General features: G+C 59.6%; 1 protein-coding gene across 1 annotated transcript in view; it reads left to right on the top strand.

Annotated features, from left to right (window-relative positions):
* Positions 1-10,456, top strand: part of RPS6KA2 (ribosomal protein S6 kinase A2) — a 307,190-nt gene extending 296,734 nt beyond the window's left edge. The window contains exons 22-24 of the mRNA XM_029943268.1: positions 1,399-1,516; positions 5,105-5,242; positions 7,533-10,456. Coding sequence (XP_029799128.1) covers positions 1,399-1,516; positions 5,105-5,242; positions 7,533-7,658 — 382 coding nt within the window. The 3' untranslated portion in view covers positions 7,659-10,456. The remainder of the gene's footprint in view (positions 1-1,398; positions 1,517-5,104; positions 5,243-7,532) is intronic.
* Positions 10,457-11,884: the final 1,428 nt, after the last annotated feature.

The following is an 11,884-nucleotide window of genomic DNA, read 5'->3' as shown; positions in this document are numbered from 1 at the left end:
GGGGGCGGAGGGCCGGGTCGCCGCGCGGCCGCTCCCAGCCCGGCTCTGCCGTCTCCAGCTCTGCCCCCGGCCGGGCTCCCGGACCTCCCCTGGCCTCACCCCCCTCACTTCCGAATGGAAAACAGGGTGCTGGGTGACCCTGTAGGACTCCAGCCTTGAAGGTCGAGGACCCTGCATAACCCACGGGACCGAGGTGTTTCAGCTGATTGAACCCTTGCATCAGAAGAGAAAAAGAGCCGTAGACCATCCCGTCCTGTTGACGGTCACGAAATGGATGAAATGCCCGCTTTTTCTGGAGCCTTCATGGGGCCTCGCAGGGCGTGAGTGACCTGCGTCCGCAGGGAACGGAGGCCGACCGGCAGCCTGGGGCCGGGCTCGGGGGACGGAGGCGGGCAGGCCCCGCCCTCCCTGACGTCACGCCGTGGGGTCGCCTGACGGTTTTCTGAGGCTCACATCGCGAGTACACACGTCTCCGCTTCGCCACGAAGGGAGGTGCCAGTGAGGATCACGCAGAATCCTCCTCCAGGACGGCACTTGTCCGAGTGCCCTGGTTCACGGCGGGAGGTGACACAGTGACGCACAGAGTGGCAGGTGCCGAGGCCTCGTGTCTGTGTAGACGCTCCCTGTGAATCATCCTGCCCATCTGCAACTGAGTCTTAAGACATTAGCGTGCGGGCCGCCTGGGTGGCTCATTCGGTTGAGCATCTGACTCCTGATCTCAGCTCAGGTCAGGACCCCAGGGTCGCTGGCTCGAGCCCCATGTCTCCCCACTCAGTGTGGGGCCTGCCTAGGATTCTCTCTCTCTCTCGGGCCCGTGGGCGTGAGATCGTGTTCATGGGCTCGAGCTCCGTATCGGACTCTGTGCCAGCAGCTCCAAGCCTGGAGCAGCTTCGGATTCTGTGTGTGTGTGTGTCTCTCTGCCCACACTCACACTCTGTCTCTTTCTCAAAAACAAACATTAAAAATGAAAAAAAATTCTCTCTTTTCTGCCCCTCTCCCCACTCATGCTCGCTCTCTCTCTCCCAAAAACACATTTAATTTTTCAGAGACCTGGGGTTGGTAATAGACCAACCATGAGTCTCTCAGTTCAAATCTCAGGGTCCCCTCCGTTATACCACGGTCTCAGGGATGACCGGGCAAAACACAGTGTGCCCGGGAGGCCCAGAAACAGAGCGGGGAGCCCAGGCTTGGGCGCACAGAGGTTTCTGCACTTGCCTTCTTGACCTACAGCATCGGCCAAGTAAGGGAGATGGACACGGCATAAAAATAAGTAACACTTTCCCACGAACCCTGTATTTGGAGCGTGACGGAAAGAGCTGTTTTCAGCAACGCGGAGAGAACATCAGGCTGTGAACCTCATGGTAGGAAGCTCATTACCCGAATTCTCTCGTTGCACAGATTTACCCCTTTTGCAAACGGACCCGATGATACTCCCGAGGAGATTCTGACCAGGATCGGGAGTGGGAAGTACGCCCTTTCCGGAGGGAACTGGGACTCGGTCTCCGACGCGGCCAAGGTGAGCGCCCCTGGCCTCGGGCTGCTGAGCCTGGGGGTTCCGCGGCGCCATTTTGTTTGCGGGGAAGCCAGAGGAGACTTTTCAGAGAAATATCAGGGAAATAGCACAAGTCTTTGTCTCTGATTTATTTTCGCTTCTTAGTCGGAAAATTCTTTTTCGTGAAGCTGTTTTTATAGCCCTTCTCACGTGTCCACAGCCGTGGTGTCCTCGGGTCTCCAGAGAGACGGAATCTGTAGGATGGAGCTGGGCAGATACGGAGATACAGAGAGAGAGGTTTATTTTTAAGATGAGTACATATGGGGCATCTGGGGGGCTCAGTCAGTGAAGCCTCCGACTTCGGCTCAGGTCGTGATCTCACGTTCGTGGGTTCGAGCCCCACATCAGGCTCTGTGCTGACAGCTCGGAGCCTGGAGCCTGCCTCAGATTCTGTGTCTTCCTCTCTCTCTGTCCCTCCCCCTCTCACGCTCTGTCTCCCTCTGTATCAAAAATAAATAAAAACATTTAAAAAAATAAGATCAGTACACGTGACTGTGGAAGCTGGAAGCGAAGTCTCCGGACGTGGTCAGCAGGCTGCGGACTCAGGGTGGAGCTGGCCTCTTCTTTCTTTGGGAACCCCTGTCTTTTGTTCTAATGTTTATTTGTTTTTGAGAGAGAGAGAGAGGGGGGGGGAGGGGCAGAGAGAGAGGGAGACACAGAATCCTAAGAAGAGTCGAGGCTCTGAGCTGTCAGCACGGAGCCCAGCGTGGGGCTCGAACGCATGAACCATGAGATCATGACCTGAGCCGGTCAGATGCTCCACCGACTGAGCCACTCAGGCGCCCGGGGAACCTCTGTCTTTTTAATCTTCAAGCTTTCCACTGATCAAGTGAGGCCCACCAACACCATGAAGGTGCTTTACTACAAGTTGACTGATTTCAGTGTTAATCTCCTCTAAGGAAGACTTTCACAGTGGCGTCCAGACCGGTGTGTGACTGTGGCTGAGACAAGTTGACTCATGAAATTAACCGTCACACTGTCAGTGATGCTGGGCAGCGACCGCCCTGCATGGTCACAGACCGATCAAGAACTCTGGGACAGGGTGGTATTTCTGTTGTTGTAAAACACTTTGCATCGGGCTTCTCTGCAGCCTCACTATTGGTGACCAGCGTTGTTTAAAGAAACTTCGTCTTTTTTGGTTGAGAGCATCAGTTTTTCGCTAATTAAGTAGTAAGTGACAACCCCGCCACCAGTAAGGAGCAGCGTCACCATCTGTGTCCTGCGGTGCGTGCAGGGTCTGGGAGAGCAGTGGGCGATCCGGGCTCTGAGTTCAGCAGGGCCGATACGGAGATGGGGGAGGGGAGGGTGCGGCAGCGGTGGAGAAGACAGGCAGGCAGAGGGGATGGTGGGGGTCATCATGGAAGTGATGACGCAGAAGATGATGGAGGAGGGAACGATGGAGAAGATGGTAGGCGTGATGACAGAGGTCATGGAGGACGGGATGGCAGAGACGGTGGAGGAGGCGGCGGAGAAGATGGCGGAGGGGATGTGATAACAGAGGTCATGGTAGAGTTGACAGCAGCGGAGACGGCAGCTGGCGTCCCACGAGCACGTCCCTTGTGTCAGACCCTGGCGCTCCCACTGCTCGCTTCCATCCACTCTGACTCAAATGAGTCTCGGAATTGTCTGGTTCTGGTCCCCACGAAGAGCAGCACTTGGGCGCTGGTGTTCCTCTGGGAGGTGGCACGGAGAGGGGCGGGAAGGTGTCAGGAAGGCAGTCAAGTGCAGGATCAAGTCAGGTACCAGGATTGCAGGCGAGGGCCTCACTGTCCCCTGGGCCTTGGTGGTTTCTTGCCGCCCCTTCACCGCCATGTCCCCCTCCTCACCCGGCCCGTGCCTCCTCCATCCGTGTCCACCACACACACAGCAACACCTCAGTCCTCCCCAGACACAGCCCCGGACCCGTGTGCCGTCACGGTATCCGCGTCCTGCTTGGACTCTGAGGAAAGATATTCCTCTCCTGTGACGTCTTGAGCAGGTCACTAACGGTCCCTCTGCTTTCATTTTTACACCTGGAAACAAGAACAATAATGTTTCCAGAACGAATTTCTTTCAAGAGTTACTAAGATTAATTCTATCAAATATTAAAAGGCATCGGATCTCTCTATTGAAATAAAGGGTTCGTCTGAGTCTCTAGGATTTCTCTTTCACGGTTTGTGACCAGAAATTCTGTCGAGTACTTCAGCGTTGCATTGTGCATGTGAGCTGATTTGTGTAGTTCACGGCGAAGTGTGGCGGGAGCAGCAGAGGAAGACGAGGCTGCAGAAAAGCATGGATCTTCATCGCGGCTCCTCCTTGGGCAATGTTTAATCACTGCAGATGTCAGCATCTTCATCTGCAAAACAAGAAAGTAATATCCCTCCTTCCCCAAGGCCCGTCCCGATGGCTGCGGGAGCAGGTGCATCGAGCGTGTGAAGACAGTCTCATGAACGCCAAGCAGATCACGGCCCCAACTGTGTGTGTGCGTGTGCACACGTGTATGTGTGTGCGCATGTACAAGTGTGTGCGTGTGCGCACGTGTACGTGTGTGTGCAAGTGTGCGTGTGTGCGTGTGTTGTGATGCGTGATGTAAGTGGCGCTTTGTCTTTCAGCTGCGTGCAGGAGTTTTTACTGTTACTACCTTACAGTCAAATAAGAAAATTACCTCTGGGGCGCCTGGGGGGCTCAGTCAGTTAAGCGTCTGACTTCAGTCCGTGGGTTTGAGCCCCGCGTCGGGCTCTGTGCTGACAGCTCGGACCCTGGAGCCTGCTCAGATTCTGTGGCTCCCTCTCTCACTGCCGTTCCCCACCCCTTCTTCGTCTCTCTCTGTCTCTTAAGAATAAATAAACATTAAGAAAAGAAAGAGAAAGAAAACCAAAGAAGAAAAGACAGTTACCTCTACTGGACATTAGCCCATTGCACCCATGCAGTGGCCGGTGGATAGTTCTAACACAACGTAACTACACGCAGTGTGGTAACTGGTTTGTGTCTGTGGGACAGTTGTTATTTTAGCTTCTCCCTTTGAAAGATATTTTTACTAAAAAAATTTCGTTGTATTACATGCACCATTTAACATTTCCACATTTGATTTCTCTTTGGATGTAAAATCTTAATACAGTATAAACCTGGAGTGAGCCACCAAGTTGACTGACAATCATTAAGATTTAAAAAAATTTTTTTAATGTTTTTTATTTATTTTTGAGAGACAGAGAGAGACAGTGTGAGCAGGGGAGGGGCAGAGAGAGAGGGAGATACAGAATCTGAAGACAGGCTCCAGGCTGTGGGCTGTCAGCACAGAGCCCGATGCAGGGCTCAAACCCACAAATGTGAGATCATGACATGAGCTGAAGCCGAATGCTTAACCAACTGAGCCACCCAGGCGCCCCTAAGATTTAAAATTATTCACGTACTTTTACAGCTGAAAGTAAACACCTGACCCCAAAATGCTAAGAATTGGTCAGAACAACGGTGAGGTTTTGCGCTGAGAGGAAACGGAGGAACTTGGCTCGGGAGCCTGTTTGAACCAACCTCCACGACCCTCCCCAGATCTCCTCTGTGGTCTGCCCCTTACAGGACGTCGTGTCCAAGATGCTGCACGTGGACCCTCATCAGCGCCTGACGGCAGTTCAGGTCCTCAAACACCCGTGGATCGTGAACAGAGAGTACCTGTCGCACAGCCAGCTCAGCAGACAGGACGTCCACTTGGTGAAGGTAGGACAGCTGGTCGGGCAGGCAGAGGCGTGGCCCCCCGGCCCCCCAGTCAACCCAAGAAGCCACAGTGTGGGCCCAGCTGGGGACTGGTAGCAGGCACACACGTCCGCCCTGTATCTGCGCCCACACGTTCCTTCACGCACCAGCCACCACGCGGGACTCCGGCAGGTCCAGGGCTCCCTGACGCACGACGGCGCCTCGGCTTCTGTCTGCCCCCAGGCAGGCGTCTCTGCTCTGACCCGAGAGTCCGCTGTATTTATTGAAAACATGCATGGGGTACAAAACAGAGGTGGCAGTTGCCTTAGAGGATGCTTTCTGATGACAGATTCTTTGGCATGTAGAAGTTTCCCAGAACAGATTGGTAGAAGGCTCGTGCATGATCTGTATCCGTAGTGACTGATGTAGGTGACAGGATGCCTGTCACATGGGGAAGGAAGGTGTCCTCAGCCTCCAAGTACAAGGCAGTGTTCTTAGCAGAGCAAAGGCAAAAGTTAGGTCTTTGTGAGCAGGGGTCCGTAGCCTGTTTTCTTGAGGGGAAGTAAAACACGTTTCTCGGGAAATGTAATATTTGCTCCGATAATCACAAAAGAGGAAATTCCTACAATAAGTTCCTTCACGAGGTGCAGTCAGCATATTTTAGGATGAGGGGACAAGTCACGCCCGATACCAGTCAACAAGGCGCCTTGGGGGTCGGTGCTCAAGAAGAAGAATCGAGTGCAGAGGAGACATCGGCCACCGTCTGACGGCAGGAGGCCAAACCCGCCTGACCACAGGGAGTTTCTTTCCCTCAACTTAATGAGTTCAGAAATTGGCTTCCAACAAAACTCTGCAGAAGCTACGACTTCTGTTGATCTGAACAGCTTCACTGTGTACACACACTCGCACACGTATGAGAGAGATGAGGGACAGATGTAGAGGGAGCGGGAGAGAGACAGACAGACAGATGGGGTGCAGAGTGGGAGGGAAGGAGGGACAGAGCGAGGTGGAGAGGTCTTGCGTCTGTACCAGCTCAAGTTTCCAAAGCCCTCCATTCAAATGATTTTTTAAATGTTTATTTATTTTGAGAGAGAGAGTGAAAGAGGGGGCACACGAGCAGGGGAGGGGCAGAGAGAGAGGGAGAGAGGGAATCCCAAGCGGGCTCCGTGCCGTCAGCACAGAGCCAGCGGCGGGGCTCCATCCCACGAACCCCGAGGTCATGAGCCAAAACCAAGAGTCGGACGCTGAAGCGACGGAGCCGCCAGGCGCCCCTGCCCTCAGTCCCAGGTCGGAGGCCCGCAGACGTGTGTGTGAAGGCTCAGACTGTAAACATTTAGGCTCTCTGAGCCATGTCCCTGTCACCCGCCTGACCTCTTGCCGTGGCACCGAAGCGGCCCGAGACAGTGGCCAGGTCAGTGGGAGTCATGGTGTTTCAGTGAAAGTTTAGCCCCGAGAGCAGGGGGCCCCGGGCCGGGCCGAGCCGGAGTGCAGTGCCTGTCACCCCTGCCGCCCGCCACACCACTCCCCTCGCTCTCCTGAGAGACGGCCCACAGCGCCCACGACACGCAGCCGGCTGGGCCCCCGAGCGGCGCGTCCGGACGCCCAGCAGCCGTGAAACAGACACAGCTGTAGAGGGACGCCGTCGGGGCGCAGGCCGCATCGGGGGGGAATGTCTGCCCCCAGGGGTCACAGGGTTCTCCCCACCGACGAGCGCTCCGCAGCGTGGTGTCGCCCCCGGACGCCTGCGCCCCCGCCCCCAGCCCTGCCTTCCCTGACCTCCCGGCACAGCCTCCTCGCAGCCTCCCTCAGCCGTACGTCCCTGCACCTGACTAGCAAGGCCGTGGCTCCGGCCACCTCGGTCGTGATGCGTCCGCACCCTGTTGTGCAAACCACATAGACTGAGGGGTCTACACTGCAAGAATAAGCGGGTCCTGCCTCACATGCTGGGCACTGGCTGCCTGGACCCCCTCGGGAAGGACCGCGGCCACCGCCCTGCCTGCCATCAGCGTCGGCCCCGCCTTCTCAAATCCAGCGAGTGTAGGGAGCGCCGCAGCGCAGGGGGCCTGGACCCCGTCCCGGGGCTCCGCGGGCATCTGGAATACCCCACGCCCGGGGGTCACTCGGGGCCGGTGTGGGGGTGGACGGACACGTGATTCGCGGGGCCCAGTGCAAGCCCACGGCGGGGCCCTCGGGAAGGGCTTGTCTGCCCCGTGCGTGCGGGGAGGGAGGCTCGGGGAGGCCCCGGGGCTCCGCTGCCCACTCGGGAGGGGTGGTCGGGCGGCCGGCTCACCGTCCTCTTCCCTTCGCCCCGCAGGGAGCCATGGCCGCCACCTACCTTGCCCTGAACAGAACTCCGCAGGCCCCGCGGCTGGAGCCCGTGCTGTCGTCCAGCCTGGCCCAGCGCAGGGGCATGAAGAGACTCACGTCCACCAGGCTGTAGGGCACGGCCAGGGTCCCGTCGCCGGCACAGCCAGGCCACCCCAGCCCGGCCACGGGGCCCGGCGCCGCCGCGCATTCCACGTCCTCCCGTTCGGCCCGGATCGGATCCGGACTGCGGCCCCCCAGCCTCGCCACGCCCGCCTCCGCCTCCTTGACCCGAGAGCAGCCAGACGGACGCCTCTCACCGCTCACCTCCCTGCTGAACACCTGCGGCGCCCTGCGGGCCCCGTGGGTCTCTTACGACCGTGGCTGATATTTATAGAGAGATATTTTTTCCAATTATAAAGCCAGCGACTCGGCCGGATCCCGACACCTGGGTCTTTGTTATTAGCCCGAGAGGCGCACCGGCCGGTCCACCTGTTGCCGGAAGGACGGGGTCGGCGCGCAGCACCCAGGACGAGGCGCCGGGTCCCCTTCAAGTGATCCAAAGAGCCCCTGTCCCCTCACCCCCTCGTTTCTGACTGAGGGGCTGGGTGTCCTCTCCCGGGTCACAGACCCGAATGCGGGGGGAGCCCAGCCCAGAACCGGCCAGTGGTGTCTCTGCCTTGGACGCCTCTTTCCACAAGACCAGCGCGTGTCCCCGGGGAGCAGTCAGCTACGGCCTGTGTCCTTGACCCCCCAGGGGCTGGATGGCAGGCCGGGGCTGCAGGGCTGGGGTCCATGCTTCGGCCCAGAGCTTCGGGGAGAGAGCTCTGGGCGCGACGGCTGGCCGCAGTCCCCCGTCAGCCCCCTGTGCTCTCCCAGAGCAGTGGTTCCTCGTGTCTGCTTCCCGCTTTCTGGTCTGTGGGACGCCCCCACACCTCCCCGAGCACTGGCAGCCCTGGGCTGGGGCCTGGGGGGGTGGAGGTGGAAAGACGTGCTGCCAGGGCGGCCATGCACTTTGTGGAAGCCGTGCTTCTGTGTTGCGTTCGTGCTCTGATCTTGGGTGACAGGTGCTGCCTCCCCGGGGCACGTGCGTGCAGGGGGCTGCGGGGCCGGCACCGGGCACGGCCCAGGCCGGAGGGGACTCCCCGGGCCTCCGCGGGGTGGGGACGCCCTGGGCCGCAGCCGGGTCTCAGGAAGAAGGCGGATTTCCTGGTTCCCTTCACTCCCCATCTCGGCCAGCAGGAGCCACCTGCTCATTCTGGACAGGCCCCCTCACCTTGGTCCCCTGCTGTTCAGACCTTCACCTGTCACCGGGCTACGGAAGCTTCCGCGCTCTCCCCCGCAGAGCAGGGCGGGGCAGGCTCACCCGCGGTTCCCACAAAGCCTCACTTGGCATCTGTCTGTCCTGTGTTCCCAGTAGAAAATGCTCCTCCCTCAAGGCTAAAAGAAAGACTTGACCCACAATAGTTTCGTTTTAGGTCTGAATCATGTTATCGATGGTTAGAAACTTAGGAAAAACCAGGCAGCCCGCAGGTGACAGGGTCGCCCTCCTGGGAGGGGACGGACCTCATCACACCCCCGTCCACGCACGCGGCTTGTGGGCGCGCTGCTCTGCTCGCTGGGGGTCGGCGCGCGAGGGACGCGGCCCGGAGCTCGGCCGGCGTGTGTGCTCCCGGGGCGCCCGCTCTGCTCCGCATCCCTCTTCAGGGCCACCGTGCACACGGCCCCACCGTCCTCGCTCTGAGAGCCACAGAGGGACCCCGGGGATCCCCCCGCCCAGGCCGGGCCCCGAGCAGACAGCTGAGGGGCAGCGGCCGAGGCCAGGACCCCAGCGGCACCCACCCGGCTCAGCCGCGCTACCTGATTGCCCGCCACGTGGCTCTGCCCGCTCAGCTTGGCCAGAACGAGGTGGCACTTGAAACCCTCCGGCAGAAGGTCAGCCTGGAGAAGTCGACGTGATCTTTCCAACTTCTCTTCAGAGCCTCGAGCGGAGCAGCCAACGGCCGCGGTTTGTAAGCGGTGGTCCTGCCAGGAAGAAGGTCTTGGATCTAGTGTCCGCCGTGCGGGTCACCCCCGCGGCTCCATGGGCTTCGCGCAGGGGGTGAGATCGCACAGAATGAAATAGCTGCCCCCCCCCGAATGTGGAATCACAGCCCCTCTGGATCCCCAAACCACAGACTTCGGCGTCAGAAAACGTGGCCGGCCCCTGTGGTCCCTCCCACCTGGAGCCCCCCCATTCGGCAGAAGCACCTGCCTCGCCCCCCTCACCCCCTCCCAGATGCCACCCCCAAGTCAGATTCGGGCAAGAGTGAGGCGTCCCCGCCATCCTGGAGTCAGATCGTCTGTGACCCAGTCTCACTGTGTGTGCGTGTGCGGGTGCACGTGTGTGCGTGCGTGTGCGTGTGCGTGTGTGTGTGTATGTGGCTGCCTGGAGGACGGCCCAGCGCTGGAGGTGATGGCAGCACTTCACGTTGGCCAGTGTTGTTCACTAAACGGTGTTTCTCCCAAAGCCGCACGTCGGGATGCTGGCCGTGCGCCCGACGGGGTCTCCGGCACACGGTAAACGCGATCTGTGCTCGGTTCTTCTTTCCAAATTGTTCCGCTGCCCTTCGTCTCTCCAAGAGTCCTGAAGGTTCTGGAACAGAAGGACGCCACAGGCCCCGGCAGTGAGGAGCGGGAGGCGGGCTCGTGGAGCCCAGGGTCCCGGGGACGGACCCTCGTCACCGCTGCCGGTCGCCTCCGCAGAGCCCGCCCTCCACCCCTCCCCTGAGTCCGCACTTTGTTTACAAGCCCGCGCTGGTGTGTACAGGTCACGCTCATGTCCACGCTTTGTACTTTACGTTTGAGACAGGCGCCCACTATACAGATATTTATTACGCTTTCCAGACTTTCTGAATAGATTTTTTGAATAAACATGAGTTTTATGAAGTGTAATGTTTTTCTAGGAGAACCGCACTTCTTGGACTCCCTGTGTTGTTACCAATTACTGTCGGCAGATGAGCCCCCGCGGCTGTGGGGCGGCGTCCTTCGGGGCGGGGTGGCGGGGCAGGGGGGCCGGCGGGGGGCACGCAGGTGCTTACACAAGCGCGTGTGGCTTGTGTGTGAGCACACACGCGGGTGCACAGTGTGGGGTGTGTACAAACGTGTGTGTGTGCGTGTGCATGTGTGGGGCGTGTGTGGGCACATGTATGTGTGGTGTAGGCATGCACGTGTGTGTGTCTGTACCTGGTCTGTGCAGTGTGTGCGTGTGCATGTGAGCATGTGTACCCGAGTGTACTGTGCGTTCACGTGTGCCTTGTACAAGCACGTGTGTGCCTGAGTGTGTTGTGTTCACGTGTGCCTTGTACGTGTGTGTGTGCGGGCGCGTGCTCCGCACGGAGGCTGCTGCATGAAGGGCGCGTGGATGGCCGTGTGGGCAGCGATGTAGGCGGGGGCCCAGCAGATGAGCAGCCCGGGTCCACCTCTGCGCAGCCGGACACACTCCTGGGTCCCCGGGGCCAGGACACGATGTCCTCTGAGTCCCCGGCGTCCCGTCCGCCCCCCACACAGCGTGAGTGTCGTGCTGCGGTGCTCAGCCCGCGTGTGTGATGGGTGGGGAGGCGGGACGTCAGGAACGGTGGACGTCGTGGGGGCTTTGCGGACAGGTCAGCCTGGCGCCTCCCCTGTGCGCTGACCAAGGCCCGAGACTCGGGGTCGGAGGCCGCACGCCACAAACCGTGTGGCCCCAGGCGGTTGCCCTCGGGTCCCCGTGGGACCCCTCCCAGCCACTGTATCTGTTGTCCCCACCTGCTGAACGAGTGTCACCCAGGAGACCGGCAGCGGCCGGGGACCAGAGGTGGGTTCGTGTGCCTTCTGCTTTTACCGCGTGGGGACGTCCGGCAACTGCGCCCGCAGATGCCCCGACCATGCAAACACCCCTCGTCCGTGGGGCTTGAGACGGCCCTCCAGACCCCTTCCAGGCAGCGCTGTGTGCACACACCCGCCGATTCGGCCGGTGTCTCGTCCGGCCACCACGCGGAAACCACGGGCCTGGCTCCCGGCTGCCAAGGCCCCGGCAAACTGACACTTCCTCCGGCCGTGACCTTCGAGGTAAAAGGAGAACGTTTGCATTGGCAGAGGCGGGTCCGACGGAGCCCAGGACTCGCGAACCGGGGTCCGAGGCCCCACGGCAGGTGCACACGTCCCACGAACCCCGGCTGGGCTTGCCCGGCCTCGCTTGGGACCGCACCCCTCCCTGCACGTGAGGTCAACCTCATCCGTTCTCCCCAGGTTGTCAGTGTCTCTCAACAAAGAGTGAAGTAATGTCAGAAACGCTGCATGAAAAAAACACTCAGTGAGATGATTCCTCAAGGAACAGATTCG

The sequence above is a fragment of the Suricata suricatta genome, chromosome 7 (assembly GCF_006229205.1).
Source record: "Suricata suricatta isolate VVHF042 chromosome 7, meerkat_22Aug2017_6uvM2_HiC, whole genome shotgun sequence".
In the NCBI taxonomy this organism is placed as follows: Eukaryota; Metazoa; Chordata; class Mammalia; order Carnivora; family Herpestidae; genus Suricata; species Suricata suricatta.
This window is presented reverse-complemented; position numbering and strand designations above follow the sequence as displayed.